Source organism: Lampetra fluviatilis, chromosome 5 (genome assembly GCF_964198595.1).
Source record: "Lampetra fluviatilis chromosome 5, kcLamFluv1.1, whole genome shotgun sequence".
Taxonomy (NCBI): domain Eukaryota; kingdom Metazoa; phylum Chordata; class Hyperoartia; order Petromyzontiformes; family Petromyzontidae; genus Lampetra; species Lampetra fluviatilis.
Window position 1 is genome coordinate 13,393,683 of NC_136279.1, and position 26,687 is coordinate 13,420,369.

Sequence of the window (26,687 nt, forward strand, 5' to 3'; positions counted from 1 at the left end):
TTTTCCTCAAGAGTCTGAAGTCAAGTTCAAAATGAAATTCATAATACAATGTATTTTATTTTGCGCAGTCATTAGTAACTGGACTGACACCATGAAAACTCGTACACACACGAACCCTGTTTTATATCAGCAGGGTGTCTGGGATTGCAATCAGGTATCTTAGAGCCCAGTAATCCAAAATAGCCATCGAGCTAATTCAGCCATGCCCAGCCCATGGGTGATATGGCCAAATGAGCTCTGCGAGCCACTTGACCATCTCAGGTGGTTTGGAAGTAGGGGAGGTATGAGATGAACTGAAAAACTCGACTGGTTAAACTCTGGCTGTCATTTATCGATTATATCCGATTTTACTCAGGGAATGCTTCCTCTCATTGTTACTGTCCATTTGATTTTAAATGTTATATTAAGACAACTGTTTAAACTGATATTTGTGCACTAAACTGGCTTAAGGGACATGACCTGTACCTTAAACCAGCATCTAAACCCAAGGCTCTGGACAAGTGTCTTGGATGTTTAGAGTGGAAAAGGCAGGCAGGTTAGAAATTATGGTTACTTGCTGCAAAAATAACAAGATATGCATCAATTAATTTCAACAATAAATAATACTTTTTTTACAGGAGGCTCCTTAGAGCTGTGCACAAAAGGGCGGTATTGACGCCAATGCATACTCAAAGTAAAAATAACACCAAAGGTATAATGACAATAACTACATCAGTAATTTGTGCAGCAAACTGCCTTATCTTACCTCGGCAACAAATGCAGCAACAATGGTGTAATAAAGCAGCTGGATGTGCTGCAAGTCTGCAAACACACATCGGGCGACTGGTTTGTCCATAGCAGTGTGTCAGTCAATGCGGCATCACTGTTCGACTTCCCCTACAGCTGCCCGGTCAGTAATTTCCATTGGGTGGTATCGACCGAAACATGCCACCTGCTGTTAATCGGACTTTAAAGATCCTGTGACAGCACTCACAAACAGATTAGGCTATTGTATGCAATTTTAAAATACCAACTTTAAAAATTACCTGCAAGGCCACAACTACTTAGTGTAAAAGTGTAATAAACTATTCTCTCGGAGTTCAGAGGTCGTTCATGATCAATGGCATAATCTCGCAGAACTCTGAATGAGGTCTAATGAAATATCAAATTGAGCGTTGCCCAAGGGGAGGCTCCACGTCACCTCCGTACTGATCCTACACGTCCCGGTCTCCTAGCCCTGTGTCCACCTGTAGCCCCACGTCCACCTGCAGCCCCACGTCCTCCGCGGGAGCATGTGACCCCATAGGACCCTGAGGGTTTGCGATTCCCACTTTTTTCATGTCCGCCTGTACAACCACCTCTTTCTGCTCCATGAGTGTGGCTGGCGGCTGTTGTGCATTTGGATGTTGCGTGCGCAGTCGTTTGTCCGCATGTACCAGCTGTTGGGTGTGTGGCTGGGATTCCAATTGTGTGTGCCGTTGTGTGTGTTGTGTTTGTGGCTGTGTGCACAAATGTGTGCCCAACTGTGTGGGCATCTGTGGGCGTGTCTGTATGCGATGTCGCGTACATGTGGACCGTTGGGTGGGATGATGGATGAGAAGTTGCGTGTCCAATTGTGTGTGTATCCACTTGGTGGTTGTTGATGGCGGTTGTATCCATGTGTGCCATCGTATGTGTGGCTTTGTGTCTCATGGTTTGTGTGTTCTCGGCTGTTGGTGTAGGTCTGTGTGTCACTGTGTGTTTGGTTGTGTGGCGTGTGGACACATCTGTCAGACTTGCCACATGTCTGCTTTTGTGTTCAACTACTTGTGTTGCTGAGCACGCCATCGCCTGCCCCTCTGCGCGCATCACTGTGTGTCCAACTGAGTTTGCATCTGAGTGCGATGTCGAACGTGCACTCTCTGCTGTGTGTGCCATTGCTTCTGCTGTTTGTACTTTTGTGTAAGCAGCTGCATAGGTTTCCGCGTGCACTGTTGTGTGTGCCGTTGCATAAGCAGTTGCGCGTGCAGCTGCATTACTAGTTGAACGCGCGACTGCACAGGCAGTTGCAGTCGCATGCAGATTTACATCGCTTATTGCCTGTACAGTAGACTGTGAGGTCATGTGTGGGGTTGAGTGTGCGACCATTTGCATGGTCAGGTGTGCGGCCGTGCATGAGGTTGTGAGTGTATTTGACTGTGCGGCTGTTTTTGAGGAGAGTTTGGTTGCGTGTGCAGTTGTGCACATCATGGCGTCCAGGGGGTGCTGTTGTGTGTGCAGTCGCTTTGTCAGTTGCTCTGACAGTTCAGGTGGCATGCACACACGAGGCTTTGCCTGTTGCTGTGGGTGACTATCAGACCGTGCCGGAGAATTTGGCTGTATCCCCTGCAGCTGTTTACCGGGCCGGCCCCACGGCTGTACGTGTGTTTGCTGTGTGGCTGCCACCCATGGTGATGCTGTTGGTTGCTCCTCCATAGCAATGCTGGGTTCCCCTTGGAGCCTTAGTGTTCCCATAACATCTGCCTGCGCCTGCTGCTGGTGATGCGGTTCTGTGTGTGGTTGTTGCTTCTGTGGGTGCTGCTGTCCCTGCGGCTGTGACCGGTGTTGGTGTTGCTGCTGCTGTGATGGACACGGTTGTTGCCGATTATGGTGCTCCTGCTGGTGCCGTTGCGGACTAAATGGAAGCTGGCTCAGTGGCTCTAGCATTTGTAGCGGTTGTCCACTTGGCTGATGATGGTTTGGCTGTTGCTGCAACGCTTGTTGCTGCAGCTGCTCTGGTTGTTGCTGGCTTGGTTGCTGCTGCAGTTGTTGCTGATGGCTTGGTTGTTGCTGCTGCTCTCGTGGCTGTCGTTGTGGTAGCGATGGCTGTAGCGATTGCGGTGCGTGCGTGCGCACCGTATACGCCAAGAGCTGTGCAACGGCCGCGAGGCGCGCCGGCAGGGACGTGAGGCCTAGCAGCCCCAGCTGCACACGCGGCTCCAGCGGCAGCACCGCAATGAGCCACCATAGCCAAGCTGGCCCATCTGGCCTAGTCTACACACAACAACACCACCGACACCACCACCATCTACCATCAGACCCAACACCAGCATCATCACCATCATCGCCACCAGCATCATCACCATCATCGCCAGCAGCATCACCACCAACATCATCATCAACCACCAGCACCATGACAATTGCAAACCACCATAACTATAACCATCACCATCACCATCAGCACAACCACCACAAAAATCACAACTACCTCAAAGATCATTGCCACACTATCACTCCTATAACCACCACCAAGACAAACATCCCCTGTATAGCCTTAACAGACTATTGGGGTAAGTGCTGTTATCAAACACCACACAAGAAAGTGGGTGGCCAGCACCACGCCCACCCTTCCTTTGTCTGCAGTGGTGATGTTTACACATGGCTCCAGGCACAGGACTCATTTGAGGCCGAGTCGACCCAGGGGAGGCCCAGGATCGGTTGAAATAATCGCCACTGGTGTTGGCCACCACCACAATTACCACCATGAGCACCCTGGGTCTCACCTGGATGTCTGGCTCTGTCTGCGGTATGTCCCCGAAGTGCTGGCTGATGCGTCCGTGGTATCGGGGCTCCAACTTTGAGAACCAGCGCTCGGCACAGGTGCGAACCACTTCATGGAGGCGGCACAGCTCCCGCACTGCATCACCCTGCACCTACGCAATCATCAACAATACCATCATCATCATTATCAATATCACCATCAACACCATGAACAAAATTATCAACATTTTACAGAGGAAGCACAGATCACATCCGGCCTCCCCCAGCATCTGCAACATCAAAATCGATACCATCAATGTAACAACACCATCAGAAACATCAACATCCCCATAATCAGATCACTGGGCTCACGCAACTCTCACACCTCATCACAATGGACCGATACCATCAACATCACCATCTCACACCATCATAAATACCACCTACACTATCAACATCACAATCAACAGCATCATCATCAATACCACTTACACTCAACACGATCAATAACATAATCAGCACCACCACATTATGAAGTCAGCTCACATCCTCTACTGCATCCACCTCATGCCTACACCATCAACTTCAATAAAGACACCACCATCAACAATCACATAAACGTGGCACCAGCACGATACACACCAAATTTCCAATACACCATCAACATCTTCAGCATCAAGAACCAACATTTACATTAACATTGAGTGTCACCACAGCATCATAACCTTGCCTCTCATGTGACGTGTCATGTATCATATGTCCTCATCTCATGCTCCTTGTTTCCCTGTGCCTAATCCATATCTCCCCAGGTCCGATGTCTCGTGTCCCTCTTCAGTTTCAGTTTCATTTATTAGGTATAGCCCTGTGAGCCATGCGGCTCTTGACTCAGGTGCAACCGCAACAAACAAAAACATGAACAAAGAACATCTTAAAGTGACTACACGCAACAGAAAAATCCAGGAAAAAACAGCAAAGTCTTCCAGAAAAAAACACCGTAATCAACGCTAGTCCCGTGCCTCCCTGTATCCCCTTGTTCAGTGTGTCATGTTTCAAACACCCATCTTCCTGCTTCTCAAGTCCTGCGTCTCCGTGTCACCTTGTCCAGCATGTCCTTATGTTCTGTGTCTAATGTTTTCCATGCCCAGTGTCTTCCTTTGTCTCAAGTCCCGTGTCTTGCTGCTGTGTTCCCCGTACCGGCGTATCATGCAGCAGAGCCACGCGTGCCGTGCTGTAGCCATCCCGGGCTGACCTCTCCGTGACCTGGAAGCGACGTCCGCCCACGGCGCTCACGAGGGAGCGGCCGTCTGGGTACAGGTGCACACCCCGCACCTCCAGCATGCAGCCCACATCCGCGAACCTGACCCACAGCACACATGGGGGGCACACATTTCGAATGAGACGAATCAGCCAAATAAAATCGAATCTCAATTTCATCTGAGCTTCAAAATCTGAATATAACTGAACCTAAATCTTTATTGCTTGAACTTAAAAAGCACAAAAACGAAATACATTATAAAATATTATATACAGGGGGCACACACATAACACTAACACACACTCTAAGAGCATACACAACAACCAAAGCACAAATAAACTAAGAGACATGGGGTCGCAGATGGACAACAAAGACAGACAAGATGGTGCGAATGATGATAAGGACAGAATAAGCACTGTGAACAGCAACAATGAAAAGTTAATAAAGTAATTAAAAGGGGGCATGAATAAGCGAGGTTAGGGTTAGCGTGAGTGGTCAGATTCGTGCTGGAGGCTGACTGGCTGCGTTCTTTGGTCAAGATAGACCCCGTGTTTGTTTGGCGAATGCACATTTACCTGTTTGCCCCTCCCCAAATCGGCAATTATGGCCTTTTGCGGTGTTTGCCAGATTTCGGTGTAGTTGTTGTAGAGCATGGTGCGGCTCGCTCACCCGTGCTGCTGGTCCCAGGCGCACATGCCGAATGAGCGAGTTCCATCACGGATGCAGCGGCGCAGCATGAGGCGGTAGCGCGCCTCAAACACGTGCAGAGGGCACGGCACCCACGGGAATGCCACGGTGCACACAAATATCGGCACCTCACTGCACAGTACCACACACACCTTGTCAACACGGCATGCAAGGGAACAACCACGGCAAACACAAAAACCGGCACCTCGCTGCACCGCAATATACACACACCCCCTCAACACGACGTACACACTGCACCACACACGACATCAACACTGCACCCAGAGGAAGGTGATGGTGCACGCACACACCAGCACCTCACTGCTCGCACCGCACGGCAAAACCCCCACATCAACGCAGCACGCACACCACACACCGCAAGACACTCAGGGGGGATGCCACATTCATTCCTGTATCCCCATGTGTCCCAGTCTGTGCAACGCACCCGGCCATCTCCTTCCGCTCCTCCGCATTCTGTCGCTCTCTCTCTCGCCTCTCCTCGGCCAGGAAGTGAACCATCACCCCTTCCAGGCATGAGTTGCGGGTGAACACGGCACGCGCCAAAAACTGCACACACGAACACACACACGACATTTACACACTGACCGTAACTGTAAATTTGTGTCATTCCCCCATATAGCCAACAGCCTCCCCATATCCCCCATGCTCCCTGAAAATGTCCTTGTCCTATGTCCCCAAGTCATATATGTCCCTCTGTCTCCACGTTTGCCCTGAGCCTGTATGTCCCCTTGTGTCCCTCCTTGTGTTCCTGTGAGTTTCCATGTTTCATTGTCCTCATATCCAAACATCCCTCTACAAATCTTGACTTAAAGCTTTCGTGACTGCAAGAATTCATACTCTTTGGGTCTTTCGGTAAAGTCACATAGATAGACAAATAATAAAAAATCACGTTTCGATCGCAACACAAGCAATCGTCCTCAGGTGAGGTCCTCAGGTGAGGTCCTCAGGTGAGGACTATCTATCTACGTGGCTTTACCGGAAGACCCAAAGAGTATGAATTCCTCTACAAACCCTCTCATGTCCCCGGTTTCACACAATCATTCCCATGTGCTCCCCTTTGTTTTCCAGTGTCCCACTGACCATGTCCCCCTTATATTCCCCATGTCCCTGTGTCCGTCTTGCCCCATGAACTCTTTGTTACTCATATTCCCCCTGCCCCGTGTCCGCCGATCACTCCCGATCATGTCCGTGTCCCCCACTGTCCCGGGTCCCCATGTTCCCGACGTCTCCGTGTCCCCCATGCCCACCTCCACGAGCCCCTCCTTGCAGAGTGGGCACTGATGCCGGTGGTCGAGGCTACGCTCAAGGCAGGCGGTGCAGAACGTGTGGCCGCACGGTGTCGTCACGGGCTCCCACAGCAGCCTGTGTTTACACATACACACGTGTACAGATAAGTTCACAAACTTATGTGCACACACAAATAAGACTCACGTTATCCTATTAAATTATTTGAGCAATGCTGTTAGCAAGCACTTATTAAAGTTGATAAACAATTGGTCATCTTTGTAACCCTTGCTATGATGGTGACATTATAGCAGATACTAATTTAAGGATGAATCAATAAAAAGGGGTGGGGGTAGATCAGGTAACATGCACATTTTCAATGGTAAGGAATTAAACCTGAGCTATGCGAGTTGTAGCGCAGTGCAAACACACAATTATGCACATGCACATACAAACTCACATATGCACACTTGACATGTGTGCTCATATACACACACTCATAACTCTACACACTTTCTTCACAAAAAACACAGCAGTATAATTAATATCAATAATGACAGTGATGATTAAAATTATTATGGTGGTGATCGTACCTCATACAAAGAGAGCATTCCAGGTCCGATGGGTCGATACGATGCCTGGGTACCTCGCTGATATAATCACATTCTAAAACAGGAAAATGCGATGAGGGTTGATCAAAAGGCTTCATACATCACACACATTCAAGCACATGGGGCATTTGCAAGGCACATGAAGGGGAAAGTGGCAAGGCCAACATTAAACACGCCTTACTGACCTTGTCTATCCAATGCCCACACAGCACCAGGTACTCATTTTAAGGCAGAGTAAATCTACTGGAGGCTCAGGCCATTTTCAGATACTAACACAGACTGCTGTGCACTGCTATTTGTAAAAGCAAATTGAAATATTTTTATAGTATATCAGCCTATTGGCTATTTATATATGTGTAATGAGCGACTTCCGTGAGACGTCGTGTAGAGGGTACTTCTTCTTTATTCACACACGGGCACAACACAGGCCAACCTAATCTTCTCATTCTGAGTACAACACTTAGATGTTAGCGTCTCTACTGGCTTCACACACGGCGATCACACGGCGTGGTTCCACCCGTTCACTCTCGGCTTCGCCGCTGGCTGGCGGCGCTGGCTGGCGGCGTGCCGGGAAGGGCGATGGAACCCCACAAGAGATCTTCCACGTGGCCGGACGACGGAGAGAGATGACGGCTAGCAGCGACGCAGTCCGGACCCAAGACTCCACACACGAACCCCGAGTCCTCCTCCGCCCCCACTTATATCACCGCAGGCGCGGCTAGGCTCTGCCTCTGGCCACGCCCCATCGTGGAACCTTCGAGCGGGTTCCTGGAGCATCCCGGCGAGCCCCACCTATTACCTTTGCCCAGATACCTCTCCCTATCGGATTGGATGTTGTTTTAGCGGTGCCTGCTTCCCTTTTCTAACCAGCAGGTGTCATCATTTCATTACACATGTACAGGATATCTGACCATACTTCGCCATGCTGGTCACTGCGGGTTGGTCATGGGTAGCCTAGGATTTTTCTGCACTGCCCTGATAATGTAGGGCTACAACAGTTTACAACAACTGTGTTATGCACGGTGGCCGCTCATCCAAGTGTAGTGGCATCGGCGGATGCCACTGCATGTTGTGTGAAGCCAGCCTGTGTGAGGCACGACACACGCCGCTCACACCACCTACAGCACTGCAGTGGGAATGCAGTACCGGCCCTAGCGGGGGCCGGCTAAGATCGCCGATCAAGCATGGACGGCACTGCACTACACGTGCAGTGCCAGCCTCTGGAGGTTAGGGGGCGAGAGTGCCAGGGACGTTGCAGGGGTACACAGGGGGCCATGGCACTCCATGTGAACCTGGAGGCCTGGTGACCGGAGGTACCGGTTCGGGGGCCCCAAAGAGGGGGCTGGGGGACCACAGGACCATAACCAAGTCCCTCTCGAAGGCTCGAAATAAACGTGTTGCTTCTAAGAAGTCTCTGCCTCCCTGGTGTGAACCACTACACAAGCACTTCTGACATGCATATGCACTTAATAAATTCAGTTGCACACTTATTAAGACTCAACTACGCATGCAACACCAACATGATCAATCTGAAATACTCATAAGCTCACAAGCAGTTGCACATACATGCAAAAATTTCTGCATGTGCTTAAACGCTTCATCACACTCACTTGCTTAAAATGCTCTTATATTCACAATCACTCGCACCAACCCGCACGCTCCCAGGCCTCACCAGCTGAGTCTGGATGTGGTGGCTGACCCTCTCCATCGCAGTCCGAGTCAGAGGCCGAGTGCTTCCGCTTCTTATGAACTTCTACCTGACCCTCTGTACACTGCAGCCACACAAAAGACAAAGATCCCCCATCAACAACTATTGGGGCAAGTACCGTTAGCGAGCACCTATGAAGGCCAGCATGGCACAAGAGGGGGTGGGTGGCCAGCACCATGCCCGACCAACTTTCTCTCCCTAGTTGCGATGTTTGCACACTGCACTAGGTACTCATTTGAGGCCGAGTCGACGTAGGGGAGACCCAGGACCGGTTCAAATAATCGTCACTGGTCTTGGCCGTGAGCGGAAATCGAACTTAGGTCGCCGGGTTCATAGCGCAGCATGCTAACCGCCACACTACCGCTCCCCACACCAATACCTGCCACCAAGTGACGGTGACATCACCACGGGGCCTATGCCAGGCCAGGTGCACTTTAAGGCCACGCGAAGGTTGAAGGCTCGCTCCCCACACACACGCCAACACAAACTTTCACCATCCATACTGACATACAATCCCTCAGCATCCACACTGACACACACAGAAATAGATGCACTCCATCAACATCCACCCTGCAACATCCTCAATGCAGTGCACATGCTTCCTCATCATCCACCCTGAGATACACAATTTCTCACCATCCATATCAACACACATGAGTTGTCATCAACCCTTGCAGCACGCACATTCACACAAACCTTTAGCATGCAACTGAAAACAAAAAGACCCCCTTATGGCCATACAAACTGTTGGGGCACGTGGTTTTAGCAAGCACATATGAAGGCCGGTATGGCATACGAGGAGGTGGTGTGGCCATCACCAAATCCAGCCGCCGTTGTCTCCCAATAATACATATGTACACAGTCTTACAATGCACAAAGTAGCATACTCCCACAATCCACCTTGTGGCAAACACACCCTTTTCATCCACAATAGACGCTGTGCAATAATTATCTTAAGTATACAAAGTAATGTATTTTACGTTACGTGATTGGCTGGCTGGTTGCCTAGTGACTGAAGGAAGGTCCCACTCTTGAGGCTCCTGCTTGCCACGCCAACCTGCTCCGGAACCGGGCTTAGCCATTCAGAGAGGATCTGTGGAGTCACATGATCCAAACAACAGCATACCAGCATGGGCCACCCAATGTTGACAAGTCAAAATTCAGTGCCGAGGCATAGTTTCCAATGAGACTTATAATGACAGGTCAACACATTTTGCTCACACGATTACCCACACACACTTTATTTATTTAATCAACAAAAGAATCGAGCACAATACACGTGTGCACAATAATGATGCTGAACACCTTAAACCAGTCGATATGTTCCCATTCTATTTAAGTATCATTAAATTAGTCAAAGAGAAAAGGGAAGGGATTGGGTGTAGAGGGTATTTGAATCCTAAACAAAGTTAAACATCGATTTAAATTAAAGTAGCAGAATGGAATTAAAATATGAAAGAACATGATGCAGCGATTTGGATCCTGGAGTATTACGTGCGAGGTCGGTGGGGGGGGTGTAATAAATGGGGCCCATATCTCCTAAAAAGTCGACTTGTCCCACATTAGAGCCAACGTGTTCTATGGGTGCCAATTTGAATATTTTATTTGCCCTAGTCTTGATTGGAGAGGGTACAATTACAGTAAAACCTCTTAATTCGCGGATTTTTCCTTCGCGAAATGCGGTTATTCGCAATTTAATATTTGTACACCAGTTTAAGTTTCGTGCCTTTTTTTCCCCTTCGACTATTCGCGATTTGGCAACATCGCATCATGGGGGTGGGGTACTTGTGCAGTACGGTAGTGGTCTTTTATTTCGATCATTGGGTATAAGCGTCTAGTGAGTGGAGGAAGTGAGAGAAAAAGGCAGAAAAAAGTGAAAGGTTTAGCTCAGAAAGAAGAGTTGTTGGGTTGACTTGCTCGTGGTGATAGTACAGCTGCTGCTCAGTTGTGTTAATGGGAGATTAGGGAGAGAGGGAAGCTCAATCATGCTCATCTCCCTCCCTAATCCCTCTCTCTCTAATCCCTCTCTCCCTAATCCCCCATTAACACAACTGAGGTACTTGCGTCCTGGGGTGGAATTCCTTTCTAGCTCAGACCCCGCTTGCTTGCCCATCGCCACATATATAACCTTGTTGTAGCTGCTCTTTCGCTAGTTCAGTAGTTCCACTGCTGGATTATATTTTTTCCGCCTGAGAACGACCACTTGTGTTGCGATCTAAACGTCGTGATTTATTTTTATTTTATACCTACGTGACTTTACCGAAAGAACCAAAGCGTATGGATTCCTGCAGTCACGAAAGCTTCAAATCAACACAGTATCTACATTCGCAAATTGTACTTTCGTGCAGATTTGCAAGAACATAACCCTCGTGGATATCGAGGCCTTACCATAATAGGATTCGAGCGTGTAGTGTTTCATTGATTCAGCACATTCTGTGATAGCCCTAACATGATGATGGGAATGATGGCCTCAACAAAATGATATGCCATCCGATGATCAGGCAAGTGACCAATGGTGGCATCACCATTATCACTCGATATTGTTACCAGGTAAAAATGTTGTTCTGCTGCCAGAAATGGATCGTTTGTCAAAGTAATCCCACTCAAGTAATAACCCAAATGAAATATAATTTATTGTTGAAGTCCTAAAAAATATATACAGTGCACAGACTCTTGTCCCTTTAACCAGGAAATGTATGTTGAATATTAGAAGTTTCCTGTTGGGAACGTAGCAATTTTTTTGTGTTTGACATGGGAGAAGAAATTTCGATTTAAAGCTTTCGTGACTGCAGGAATTCATCTTCTTGGATCTTTCGGTAAAGTCACGTAGAAGGGAAATAATAAAATAATAAAAATAAAACATAATAAAATACAATTCTCATGACGTTTCGGCCACAATGCAAGCAGCCGTCCTCAGGTGAAGAACAGGTCTGTCGGAAAGACAGCGTCTGAATGGGTGTCTTTAGGAAAATCCACCCATAAGAGAGGCTAAGAGGTGCTAAGTAGACTTTTAGCCTTCACATTAATACCTGGTAATGCATAACTTGACTCATTAGGTATTTAACTTGAATGAAGTCATATCTGTCAGGCATGAAGGATTTTTTTTTTTATGAAATAAGAAACAAAAAACATTATATCGCCAGATGACAGCAAAGGTTTGTACTGGGTGACGTGGCAGAAACCTGTAATCCAAAGGTTCTTGAACCTTTGTACAGTAAGGTCTCAGAGTACGCCGGGGGTTAGGTTTTCGTGTAACCCCGCAGAAGTGAGAATTTGCATACGTTGGGATTCGCCTACACGAGTGTATATAAAATGTAAGAGTGTACATACATTTAGATTTTAAGCTTTCGTGACTGCAGGAATCCATACTCTTTGGTTCTTTTGGTAAAGTCACGTAGGTAGAAAAATCTAATAAAAAATGTTTTCTTATTTATATTATTATTTTATGTTTCTACCTACGTGTATAGTGTACATAAAATGTATATAAATGTACATAAATGTTTAATAAAGTACAGTACTGTACAGTTAACTATTCACTAATCATTTGTAGCACAGGTGATATAGTTACACGCCCTCAAATACATGTTCACGTCATGGCGGGGGTAATTTGACTCACTTCCCGCCCCGTGCGTGTAGTAAAAGTACGAATTACAAGTGTAAGTATGAATCGGGGTCAGTCGCATATGAGCGGGTCCGCGTACTCTGAGACCTTACTGTACAGCGTATTGACATGACTGCATTCAGATGCTATATAAACCCAAATTGTATTGCACTCTATTTGTGAAACTCTCAAAACCTGCTGGGCTATTAGACCAGAAATTGACAGTGCTATGAACCAAGCAACCTGAATTCAATTCTCAGCGATGGCAAACATTAATGGAGAGTGATATCTCAACTGGGGTGTTGAAGTACTGTGTATTGACAAAGAGCTCTAACTGACTTTAGTTATCAACAATTCATATTGATCGTATATCGTCCCTCAGAATGCTCACGGCCTAACTCCCCACCACCTCAGACAGGGGCAAAAAAAGCAGCGAGGATTGCACGACCTCTGACCTCGCCGATGGCACGAGCGGCTGACTCCTGGGTAGCATCGAGAGCGAGGCCTCTTAGAAGCGCCCCCACTGCCTCCTCCTGCCGTCCCAGTGCCAGTAGACTCCAGCCCCTCGCCACCACGGCCTTTGTATTCGTACACGCGCATAAGCATCCACAGGCACAGAATATTAGCCATGTAATTGTTCACCAACAAGAATTTAGATAAATTGTCATAATTCGAGGTTGTAATTCAAGAATCCATTATTTGATGTCCGGTGAAAGTACCTGTGCATTGTGTGGTTGTGCTCGGCAAGCCTGCTCTGCGTCACGGAGAGCGCCAGTTGGGTCTCCCATCTCCAAGCGAACCCTCGACCCCATGACCAGCGCTCCCACGTCACCTGGAACTGAGACAATTGTGACCCAAGCAAATAACAAAGCAGCACCATCAGCAACAGCCAAACCCTCTTTTGTATTTAACCAAGCGAGAAAACAACGAGTGTTCTTCTGTCGCGAGTCAAGTTTGAGTTACTGGAGGATCAAGTCCAGTATGGGAGCCCAGATAGGACATAGCACCCACCCTCTGACGCCAAATTCTAGGGTCCCTTCTGTCAATCCCTAAGTATTGAGAGCATCCCCGGGTGATCTGTCCCCACCCCCTTTCATCAACCAGGACACGTCGGGTACATGCGCCTGGAAGATATTCGGTGCGTTTTTTGTCGTCCAACGTTCTGCAACGGACCTTTGTTCTTGTGTACAGCAGCAATTTAATACAAATATTAAAAATAAAAGTATTGACAGTAACAGTACATATGATGGAGCCACAAGGCCTGTGGCCAACCTGTCGGCCTCCTTTACCCATCAACTCATTATCTCACGGTCCGGTGTCTCTGATTTGACCATCATGAGCCTCTCGTGATTAAAACAAAGTGCCTCTGACGAGGCCATTAAGAATCACCAGAGAGAAACGCACAGAAATGCCTACGGTTTGAACCAAGAACATGGGATGCGAGCTCTTTCACATGATCATCATAATTTGTATTTCGACTGGAGGAATCCAACGGTGTCCAGTAAAGAGAGCGTCCGTTTAACACGTTGGCTTTCGCGACCAATATTCATAAAGGTGTTTTTGGGTTAGATCGCGTAAGTATAATTTCGGGATGTAATTACCAGCTAAACGTCGTACTCAAATTGTAAATGTCGTGGATTTACTCTCCAACACACCGGTGGACTGAAGTAGTAACTAAATTGTCGCGTTGTTTAAGTGACAAACCTTACTGGCTGTGTCGGGTGGTGGAGGCTTACGACACATTTATACTTCCGCGATCTAACCCAAACCCCTTCATTATGAAGACAACCTCCGTTAGTGGCCTCTGAACGTTCTCGAAAAGCCACGGCCATTCACAACCTCCTGCGATGGACACGGCCCTCCCCGTTTGAACCTCAATGTCTCTTGCCACGGCCCTAAGTGAACCTTCTGGGAAGACCGTACCGAGTGCGAGTGCCCGCTCACACATCTCCAGCGTCGTTCGCAGCTCATTGCCCACGGCGAAGAGCCGCGCAGCCTCCACGCGGACCTGCGCCGCCTCTGCCCTCCGTGGGAACCACTTGGCGAGCAGACCGCCCAGCAGCACGTCCACACGGACCGGCGTCCCAGGGGCACAGGTGGACACGGCCCCGCATGTCCCGCACGCCTCCACTGCAGCGGCTCGGGATGAGGCGGCTTCGTCAAACGCGGCCCCGGGTACCCGCAGCTCGGCGCAGCTCCTGCAGCAGCTGTGGCCGCAGCTCAGGGTCACGGGCTCCGACAGCCAGAAGCGACACAAGCAGCATTCGAAAAGGCCCGACACAGAGGCGGCCGCTGCTCCTCCTGCAGACATTTCTGACCCCAACCCAGACCGCGCAGCTCCCCCCAAGCCACCGGGTCTCACAAGAGACGCAGATCCCGACCCAGATCCCACAAGAGACGCAGACCCCGATCCCACTGACGCAGAGCCCGGGCACCCAGCAAAGCCCGCAGACCCCGACCCAGATCTCACAAGAGACGCAGACCCTGCGAACGCCGACCCCACCGCCCCTGCCGTGCCCGCCTCTCCTCGTTTCCCGGATGGCGCAAGATTCGTTCTCCGACTTGCCTCCCCGCTGTGGTTGCTGCTGTTGTTGTTGTTGATGTTGACACGAAGGCGCACGGCCATGAGCCTTGCCAGGGCGAACAGGCGCTCGCCGCTCAGCGCAAGACCCAAGCGGCGCGCCGCTGCGTACGCGTCCAGGGCCTCGTCGAGACGGCCCTGCCTGGTCAGCGCGTCGCCTCGCCGCAAATCCGCGTCGGGCAGAGCGGTCCACGCCTCGGTCTCGTCCGCGTCCAACGCCTCTGCGCTCGGCGTGGTGGACATGGCGGCAGGAACTTGTTTAAACATCGCGTCTATTCGTTGTTGGATGGTGATGTTGGTGGTCGCGAGGAGACGCGGTCACGCAGCGGTGACAATCACTCATCTTGCCCCGAGTGTGGAGACGAGAATCGATTCGCGGGGAATCGCGAGCGGTCACCGGAGGTGGAATCGACGAGACGAGGGGGGATTGATTGCGCTGTGGGTTTTTGGAACGCGAAATCTCGACGGTGATCCAATTAAAGAGACCCACACACCACACACCACACCACCATAGATGTATCTTGACCCCTCGTGATTATAATGACCTCACATAGATGTCAACCCATACGGTTTACGCGTATTCTTGCACAGGGGAATTTAGTTTTCAGGTCCATACGGTGTCCAGCCGTTTCAAAACGGGCAACAAAATGTTTTTTTGTCTATTTCTTTGTTTGTGTTTCTCCCTTGTGATGGGACTGTAGGATGAACGTTGAGATTTATAAGGGCACGGGGTGACCAATAAGGTCTGAATTGGTCTGTAATAAGGTAGGGCACTGATAAGGGGTTGCCAGGTATGCATGTCTCGCCCTTCATATGCGACTCTATATAATTTGGGATGGGTGTATGAGCATATGGCATGTGTAATTAGTAACACTTTAAACAGCACTTTGTCAATCCACTGCTGGATGAAGGCATCCCACCGCTATTGGTCGTGGGGGGGTTTATTTGACCAGACTTCACCATGCTGGTCAATTGCGGGTTAGTGGAGTGGGTTGGCGGGGGACAGAATTAGTTCAGATATTCTAGATTTGAAGCTTTCGTGACTGCAAGGAATCATATTCTTAGGTTTTTTCGGTAAAGTCACGTAGGTAAAACATCAAAATTAATGAAAATAAAATAAAATAATACAAAAAATCACGACGTTTCGGAGGCAACACAAGTCTCCGTCATCAGGTGGGACCGTCACAGCCGAATTAGCTGCAGCTAATTCGGCTGTGGCGGGGGACAGAATTAGTTCAGATATTCTAGATTTGAAGCTTTCGTGACTGCAAGGAATCATATTCTTAGGTTTTTTCGGTAAAGTCACGTAGGTAAAACACCGTCACAGCCGAATTAGCTGCAGCTAATTCGGCTGTGACGGTCCCACCTGATGACGGAGACTTGTGTTGCCTCCGAAACGTCGTGATTTTTTGTTTTATTTTATTTTATTTTCATTAATTTAGATGTTTTACCTACGTGACTTTACCGAAAAAACCTAAGAATATAGTTCAGATATCGCTCGCCACTCATATAAGTCGTGGCCAGTTGCCGAACCACTGCCTGAATATACAAACTATAGTGACGTACTTTTACAGTGTTGCCAGTAAGCATTTAATTTTGGCTTAACATTAGGCCAACGTCACTCCCAACGGTTCCAACCACATGCCAACAACATTGCACGCCCAACCTTGCCATGTTTTACTGGGCTGTCATTTGTAGAATCCATCGTGCAATTTTTATGTATTGCTGCGTATGCAAATTTGTCCAGGAGCTAAATTCCAATGCCGAGGTCTGCGAGCCGTGACGAGAGGGCTTCATGAGAAAGTTTCCATGTAGTTTGTTCCTTCTGTGTTCAAGGAGCGCAGTGGTTTATTTACGGTGTGGGTCCATAGCTCATACGTGTCAACCCCTTATCAGTGCATACATTATTACAGACCTAATTGGTCACCCCGTGCCCTTATACATCTCAACGTTCATCCTACAAAGCCCCATCATAAGGGAGAAAGACGAACAAACAGACAATTAACTTTTTTTTGCCCGTATTGAAATCGCTGTACGGACCTGAAAACTAAATTTCCCTGTGCAAGAATACGGGGTATTAACCGTATGGGTGTGTTGTATTTTGACTTAAAGCTTTCGAGACTGCAGGCACATCACCCAAACCACATTACCAGAGTAGGAATAAATGAATAAAATAACAACAAATATTTTATTTGAACCTATCTACGTGACTTTACCGAAAGACCCAAGAATATGTATGTTGTATTCATATCAGCTTGGCATTTCTTGGCTCCAGCAAGGGTTTCCGTCCGTGACTCTGTGTTGACAAACCCGTGGAAGACTTTGCTGTTTTTTCCTGGATTTTCCTGGATCTGCGCGTAGTCACTTTAATATGTTTTTTGTTCATGTTTTGTTTGTTGCGGTTGCACCCAATTCAATAGCTCAATGGCTCACAGGGCTATTACCAAATAAATGAAACGATCGATTCTCGCGATCCTCAGCGGCCGTTGGAATCGAGTCGAGTCGTCACGGCGTCGCGAGTTACACAACCGCGTTATGTAAAGCGAACCCAAGAAACGTTACACAACGTGATGACGTCAGCGAGCGTGACCTCCTGCACCTAGCCTGGCACGTCAGTCAAACCACAGTAACATATACCGTGTAAACCCATACTGTTTACCCGTATTCTTGTACGGTAAAAATTAAGCTATCGGGTCCATACGGGCGTACAGCCGTTTCAATACGGACAAAACAATTGTGTTATTTGTTTGTGTTTCTCCCTTGTAATGGGACTTTGTCGGATGAACGTTGAGATTTATAAGGGGCACGGGGTGATCAATAAGGTCTGAATTGGTCTGTAACAAGGTAGGCGCTGATAATGGGTTGACAGGTATGCAATGCCGGCGTCTATCCCGTGACCTGCACTTCGCTGGACACATTAATCAACCCTTAACACCTGGGTCTGTCCCGTGACCTCCTGCACCTAGCCTGGCACATCAGCCAAACCACATTACCAGTGTCTGTCCCGTGACCTCCTGCACCTAGCCTGGCACATCAGCCAAACCACATTACCAGTGTCTGTCCTGTGACCTACTGCACCCGGCCTGGTACATCAGCAGCGAGCTTTCCACCACTTCACGTGGCATCAGGGTGCACCTAGCCTGGCACATCAGCCAACCCACATTACCAGTGTCTGTCCCGTGAGCTACTGCACCTAGCCTGGCACATCAGCCAAACCACATTACCAGTGTCTGTCCCGTGACCTACTGCACCTAGCCTGGCACATCAGCCAAACCACATTACCAGTGTCTGTCCCGTGACCTACTGCACCTAGCCTGGCACATCAGCCAAACCACATTACCAGTGTCTGTCCCGTGACCTACTGCACCTAGCCTGGCACATCAGCCAAACCACATTACCAGTGTCTGTCCCGTGACCTACTGCACCTAGCCTGGCACATCAGCCAAACCACATTACCAGTGTCTGTCCCGTGACCTACTGCACCCGGCCTGGCAAATGTCACCGCCGCTGAGTGGCGAACGGCGGTAGTCGATGGGCTGAGTGGAGAGGAGGGTAATACGTGAGAGTGGCCAACAGGGGCGTGAGATTATATACATTTCGAACCTAAAGAATTGACAAGCAAATGCGTCTCCTTTATATATTTTTGTTTCTTCACACGTAAAAAGGATTTGTTACACAGTCCATCAGCCCCACGGCCTTCTACAGAAGTAAATAATTTTTATTTAAAACTTTCGTGACTGCAGGGATTCATATTATTGGTTCTTTCGGTAAAGTCACGTAGAAGGGAAATAATGCAAATAATACAAATAAAAAAAATAATGTTAGCGGCATTGATTAAATACAACCCAAATCTGGACATGTTTGCACGCACAAATTAATTGGTAATGGTGAGTTGACAGGGCCATGGCACGAAACATCGCCTATTGTATATTTTACCTTCCTTCTAAAGCAGTTTCTATTGACAAATATGTTGAGTTATTTGATAACATCTACACATAAAGTGTCTCATCAGCAGAGTCAAGCTTGCTTGTACGCATGTTGACCTTATTTCGCACTGAACATAGCAAACCATGCTAATCGAAGGTGTGAGGGAAGGCATCAATGATGGTTGAACTGCCAGATGCGATAGGCAAATGACCTAATTTAAAGATAGGGGGTTCTGGTTTGACACAAGCTTATATAATGCATGACAAAAGTGCCAATCATTAGCGTCGCTGTGGACAATTATCCACAATGACGTTAATTATCCTGTTTCGTAATACAGACAGGATGAGCCGTGTATAGATACCCAACTGAGATGTCAATTATTCAAGATGACATCAGTTAAATCCGTTGATGCCACAAATATATTATTACGCTTGTTTACCCAGGCAATCCTCACCGAGTCTCAACTCTTTTATAGGAGGGTCATACCAAGTTGTCTCAATAGAGGGCGACAATTACTTTGTGTTTTCCAATGAAGTAATTTGCGATGTTATTGATCAAATTTGGGCCATGAACGCCACCACACGATGGCCGACTCATCTTCAAATGCTGAACAAGGTGTATCCCGCAAGTGTTAAATATGTAATGCGTGCACAGTATGGACTTGGTGGGAGGTGTCGAGGCTGTGAAATGCAAGAATGTTATTTTCTCAATGGACAGTATCCCTATTATTTCAAGAGGGTCTCTATAAATGGATCATCCTTTGTAAAACGTGAGAGTCGGTTGCAGTTCCTGCTGTGGCCGTCGTGTAGGTCCGTAGTGAATATTCCTGTGCAGTAGGAGCCGGCGATTATTTATTAACCCAGACTTCACCACGTTGGTCAGTGCGGCTTGATGAAGGGCGCACCCAGGAACGTTTCAGATATTGATTGCTGACTGATGTTATCCGCGATTCGATATCACTGTGGTGAATGGTAGCGCCTCTAGTGACTGCAGAGGTGCCGTTAACAAACGACTTGCAATATATCAATTTTAAAACGTCTGTTCTTACACACGGGATTGCACCTTGACCTTAAGGCTCAATATTAAGATGGACATTTATAAATGTATGCACGGTCCCAATCCCTGTTGGATCACGAGCTAAATTCGCATAGGTTTAGCAGTTGTGATGTAATGTTATTAGTCGCATTTCATCTTTACCAACGAGCTCAAACTACCACTCAAAACTCAGCAGGCAAGCGTCAGTGCCTATGGTTAGCTAAGGTTAAAGTAGCTTATAATTACATGGTGACGGAATGCCTGCGTTGTTGAAGGCCACTAATTATGGAAAATGTATTAAAAAATATACGCGTGAAATGATTTGTCAACTGACGGTGGATTGTCTGTTATTTTTACGCGTAAAAAATTAATCAACATGGGAAGGGTCAGATTCATGGACAACTAGGTACAGTCATATTTAAGTCAATCAATCAATGGCCTTGTTTACGCATAAAAAAAAACCCTGGTTCGGTTTCGAATGGGCCTCATGAGAAGGGTGTGACTACTTAAAGTCTTAAAGCAAATACCTGGCGGGTGGCTGTCGCCCTACAGGACACAGCCGTTTTGGAATCCCCACCGTGGTGCCGTTCAAAACAGCCCCTCGCGTCTTTATCATCTGGGATCGTTGAGTTTTGGGGGATTTTCACCGAATCTGACAAATCTTAAATATGCACTATCTGAACTCTGACTTTGAAAGTCTGCAGACCGATAGTGAAGTTTCCTGAGGCTGAAGTAGAATAAGCTAACATTGACTCATCCAGATGTTGCCTGTTTAAACGGATGCTGTTTATGACCTTTATATCTGTAAGGCCCAGAGACCGATGGACTTAAAAAAAGTATTTCTGACTTTTGTCTGTCTCTCTATTTATATGTGCATTCGACTCAATGTTCTTCATGAGCGTATAATAACGTTCATTACCTAATTAAAAAGTCTGTTGATTAGCTAATGCACTGGTGGGTTCATTGCCCTGTTTTACACCACACATCGTCATCTGCTGCCAAGCCCTACCTTGGCAATGACTAACATCTGACGTAGATGTTTTTCTGCGTCTGTTTTAATTCACTTGGCAACTCTTGCTCATACGTAATGTTTTTTGTGTGCGCGTAAGTATATCCACCTAAGCGAATTACGCTGCTAAACTCGGCTGTTGATGAGACTGGAATGTTTATGTCCGCAGGAAGGCGGGCAGACAGTCGAGACAAACCTGGTCACGTCACGCATACTCGCACGCGAACATTCCTCGTGTACCTCTGTAGACTGTCGGGGCAGGTGCTTTTAGCGATCACCTGGTAAGCGTGGGGTATGGCGGCCTTTGTGTCTCCCTACGACTTATGTTAACCACTTTACACACCGGCACCAGGCATTCTTGGCCGAGTTGACCTAGGGGGAAGACAAGTTCAGATAACCACTTGCCATTTTCCCCTGCACTCGGATTAAACATAAATAACCGGGATCGTATTGCAGCAAACAGACATAATCAGCTGTTATTCGCCAATAAGTGGCGGGCGGGGCCGTAACCACGGCGTTTGTACCAAGTGAAGTGCACTTTGATACCACGTGAAATGGACTAAACTATTTGGCAAGAGGTCAGGGATTAGGCCGACGAGCGAGTCATGACTACAGGCTGCAAAAATAAAGCCCTCATCAGTCCCCCACTCTAGGGCTACGTATCTCAACCATACAACATCACATGCTGTCTTCTTGGTTCTTTCGGCTGCTTGCGTTGTAGCCGAAACGTCGTGAGAATTATTTTATTATGTTTTATTTTTATTATTTTATTATTTTATTACTTCCCTTCTACGTGACTTTACCGACAGAACAAAGAAGATGAATCCCTGCAGTCACGAAAGCTTTAAATCGAAATCACATGCTGTGTTTTCACTACCATTTGGGAAGCAGGCCAGCGCCGTGGTGGGTTGTTCGAACAACGGCCTTGCTTTCTTTTTGAAGTCCAAGTAAATTATGTAATTATTTGTTTGTTTACATTGAGTGTATTTTCACACAGTGTACTTGTTTTGGCCAGATATTAGTGTCCTGCGCTTGGAACCCGGCGACTTAATTTCAATTTCCAGCCATAACAACTATACTGACAAGCATGGTGAAGTATTATTAAAGAAAAACCTGCATGACTGACAGTCTGAGAGTCATTCGTGCAACAGTGGGTTGACAAAGTGGTTGTAGAGTATACATTTGTTATTCCATAGAGAAATAGGTGCCACTAAAGTTTTTCCGCATAAAGTGGTTGTCATTTCTGTTCTGCAGGCCCTTGGACTAGATTTGTATTTTTAAAAAAAACACACTGATTAGAAGTTGTCCAGATCCTCTGAAAATTGCCCAGTACTTAGCGACTCGTGCATTTGTGTAATAACAATACAATAGACTTTCACAAAAGTTCCGTGTGCCTTTTGGAGCTCATCATAATTACATTGTTGGCTATGGTGATTGCATGGCATTCGTGTAACAACGCAAGAGATTTGTTCTTGCTTTGTGCTCTTAGCGACCAGAGAGCGACATGTAATGTTTGACACACACTTGTGTAACCCGGTGGACTTAGGCTAGCTTTATGAGTCTTAGAGCCCACAGATGAGCCATAACCACTTACCAAATAATCGGGAAAGCATGCGATGGTGGCGATGGTAGTCATAATAAATAATCACGTAATTATTTATTCAGGAAATCCTGAGTCACAAGATTTAAATGAATGGGGATGGCTGGCCAAGGCCATGAATGAGTGTAGGCATGTAGGAGGAAACTTACAACACATAAACGTATAGCCTATTGTCAATCCATTGCTGGATGAAGTTCTCCCCATACCGTGTCGATTAAGGGGTTGCTTGACCATACTTCACCATGCTGGTCAATGTGAGTTAATGAATGGTTATGCATAGGGCCCAATCAGCTAGCATTCATGTCAGCCATGGTTGTGAACCAAACACAGGTCGCCGAAGTCATGAGAATGTCCACAAGAGAGGAATATTTGCACTCAAAGGTCCGCTCATACCGCTTGACGAGCCTAACCCAGCGGATTCGGGAGTCTTACAAGTTTGCGTGATTCACCAATCCTTACCTGGGTCACACGCGTGACACTTGAATGTGCACTACTGTATTACTCTTTTTGTAATTCTATAACCGGCACGATTGTGTGATTTTTTTGGTGTTGCAGAGAAATGAAAAGTGTTTTCATTTGTACTTATGATTACACGCCTGACTCACGTCACCCGTATCCTAAGTATAGCAGCGAGCTTGTTATGGGCATGAGGACACACACACGCGTGTGTCAGTGTGCATTGTGTTCGCGACGATCGCGTGTGAGACTTAATCCCACCCAGGTGAGAAAGAGCGTGTGATTATGCACATGTGTTACGAACCCGGTGACCTGAGTTCGATTCCCGATCACAACAACGTTTGAGACTGATATCGTATCCGTCCTGGGACCTCCCCTAGGTGGACTCATCCTTAAAATGAATAACTGGTGCCATCTATAAGCATCAACCCTGCGGACTTGATAGGTGTTCCCTAACAGTAGGTTCCCCAACAGCTTATATATAGTCCTTGCCTATAAGACCGACAGGTCACCAGCACTGATTTAGGCAAGTCTGACTGCTGATGAGATACCGCGTGTCGAAACAGGTCTCGAGTTTGCTTGACTCGAAACAATGCTGCTGAAATGACGCACTCCCAAAAGGCCGTACGGCTGATGCAGTGCTCTTCATTGCAAGGCCCGCGGGCCACTGGTGGTCCCTCGTGGCCTTTAGTGCGGCCCCTGACGTTCGCCTGCCGACAATACACAAATGTGAAAACACCCCTTGCAAGCGGTGTGGCGGCCCTCAAATTGATGTCTTGTTGGCAAAAGTGGCTCCCCTCTCAAAATTAGAGAAGATCACTGGGCCGATGGGTTGTGAAATACTTGTTTCTGTTTATATGGCGTGATGGATACGTGAAGGAGACCGATCGTCTGCGAAGTAATTTTTTTATGGATCTTTGTCTTCATTTGCGCACATGGGCTGGAATTATTCGCTCCTCCCTCGCGATTGAATGAGTTATCGTGAATTATGGTCTCGATTTGATCCCACAATACACCGCCACGCACATTAGCGATTTAAGGCATAAATTAATGGAATAATCTCCATTCTAAATAAAAGTGCTCTACCCATGCACGTGTTTGCTTGCGTAAAAGGCGATGTTCTATGCCCATGTACATTATACGCAAATCATTGCTTTCAATATAGATCTGCATACAATGGCTCCGCTCATTTTTTAAAATACATGTTTATTGTGTATTGCAGGGCCATATTTCTCCCTTGAGGCTGTTATCTGAGACGAATGACGCAGTGGCAGCCGTACGTGGGAACACGCCCAAGAGTGCGCACACCGAAGAGATGGAGCCCTGACGTCAGCTCGCATGCAGCAGCTGTACGAGTTGCTGGGTCGCACGACTGCGAATGATGTAGACGGCTTGGCGAGGCCTTCATCCAGCAGTAGATGGATCAAGGCTGATGACAACGAGGATACACCGTCTAAATTTCATGTTTCAGTCCGTCCTAAAAACTAAATTTGTGCTAATCGACAAACACGTGCACACATATATTCACATCTACTCGACATGTACCGGCATTCAAATACACAGATTTATCAATCTAACCTATATAATTAATTTTTTGTCTGTCCGTCCGTCCATCCGTCTGTGTACGCTCCCTACCGGGGGATTTAGCTCTCGGACCGTGGGGTTCGGCGAGATAAAATTTTGCAGGTGGGCACGCCCCCGGCCCCGCGGTAAACTTAGGCATTTCCGATTTTTCGTCTCTAAACTTTAAATCGGACCGATTATCGATTTAGTGCGATTTATCTTTATTTAGTTATTTAACGCTTTATTTATTTATTTACTCTTGCTGGCAGGCGCGGACCACGGCGGTTGCCGCTGGCAACGGATAGCAACGCGTTCGCTGCGGGTGGACGCCATTTTGAATTACCATTAAAAATATGTGCACGCATTAACACGCGACTCTGAGGTAAATTCATCAAAGTTTCACGTCCTCTTCACTAGCGCGGGGGGGGGGGGGGGTAACGGCCCCAGCACCCAGCCTCAGCCGGGTGGGCAATCTAGGCGAGGCCGGAGGCTCTGCACGGTACTAGGCCTCGACACGCAACTCTGTCAGGCGACGAATTTGTGGTATAAACTCGATATACCCAGCGTTGCCCGGGGGAAAAATACATTTAAATCTTCTTAAAACTTTAAAACATAACATTACAATGAAAATACAACTGTGTAATTAAAATTATAAACCCGACCGCGCCAAGAATCGATTCTCTGAATCGCGAAAAGGAATCGACGGTTGTAGATTCATTTAGAATCGCCTTATTTCCGTTTATATATAAACTGCTACGAATGGGAAATATCCGGCGTTGACCGGGGCTAAAATATAATTAAAAACTCCTGCAAACTTTAAAAAATAACATACGAATGAAAATAAAACTCTGTAATTAAAAATGGAAACCTCCTATGCGCCAGGAATCGATTCTTTGAATCGCGCAAAGGAATCATCGAAGGTTGTAGATTCCTTTAGGATCGCCCTTAACATGTGGTGAGGGAGAGTGGTGAGTGAGGGAGAGTGGTGAGTGAGGGAGAGTGGTGAGTGAGGGAGAGTGGTGAGTGAGGGAGAGTGGTGAGTGAGGGAGAGTGGTGAGTGAGGGAGAGTGGTGAGTGAGGGAGAGTGGTGAGTGAGGGAGAGTGGTGAGTGAGGGAGAGTGGTGAGTGAGGGAGAGTGGTGAGTGAGGGAGAGTGGTGAGTGAGGGAGAGTGGTGAGTGAGGGAGAGTGGTGAGTGAGGGAGAGTGGTGAGTGAGGGAGAGTGGTGAGTGAGGGAGAGTGGTGAGTGAGGGAGAGTGGTGAGTGAGGGAGAGTGGTGAGTGAGGGAGAGTGGTGAGTGAGGGAGAGTGGTGAGTGAGGGAGAGTGGTGAGTGAGGGAGAGTGGTGAGTGAGGGAGAGTGGTGAGTGAGGGAGAGTGGTGAGTGAGGGAGAGTGGTGAGTGAGGGAGAGTGGTGAGTGAGGGAGAGTGGTGAGTGAGGGAGAGTGGTGAGTGAGGGAGAGTGGTGAGTGAGGGAGAGTGGTGAGTGAGGGAGAGTGGTGAGTGAGGGAGAGTGGTGAGTGAGGGAGAGTGGTGAGTGAGGGAGAGTGGTGAGTGAGGGAGAGTGGTGAGTGAGGGAGAGTGGTGAGTGAGGGAGAGTGGTGAGTGAGGGAGAGTGGTGAGTGAGGGAGAGTGGTGAGTGAGGGAGAGTGGTGAGTGAGGGAGAGTGGTGAGTGAGGGAGAGTGGTGAGTGAGGGAGAGTGGTGAGTGAGGGAGAGTGGTGAGTGAGGGAGAGTGGTGAGTGAGGGAGAGTGGTGAGTGAGGGAGAGTGGTGAGTGAGGGAGAGTGGTGAGTGAGGGAGAGTGGTGAGTGAGGGAGAGTGGTGAGTGAGGGAGAGTGGTGAGTGAGGGAGAGTGGTGAGTGAGGGAGAGTGGTGAGTGAGGGAGAGTGGTGAGTGAGGGAGAGTGGTGAGTGAGGGAGAGTGGTGAGTGAGGGA

At 47.8% G+C, this 26,687-nt stretch overlaps 1 protein-coding gene across 2 annotated transcripts; it reads right to left on the reverse strand.

Annotated features, from left to right (window-relative positions):
- Nucleotides 1-32: 32 nt before the first annotated feature.
- LOC144932584 (uncharacterized) lies at nt 33-15,547 on the reverse strand. Of its 2 annotated transcripts, none has more exons than XM_078856801.1 (12): nt 14,508-15,547; nt 13,304-13,422; nt 13,040-13,162; nt 9,969-10,076; nt 8,948-9,047; nt 7,258-7,330; nt 6,688-6,802; nt 5,865-5,986; nt 5,402-5,551; nt 4,672-4,834; nt 3,501-3,644; nt 33-2,991 (listed from the first exon to the last, which is right to left on the reverse strand). In XM_078856801.1, exons 1-12 carry the CDS (start codon nt 15,430-15,432, stop codon nt 1,177-1,179), a joined length of 3,957 nt encoding a protein of 1,318 aa, XP_078712927.1. In that variant the 5' UTR covers nt 15,433-15,547; the 3' UTR covers nt 33-1,176. The 2 variants fall into 2 exon arrangements, with proteins under 2 accessions (XP_078712927.1, XP_078712926.1); XM_078856800.1 differs by having other exon boundaries at nt 3,501-3,650.
- Nucleotides 15,548-26,687: the final 11,140 nt, after the last annotated feature.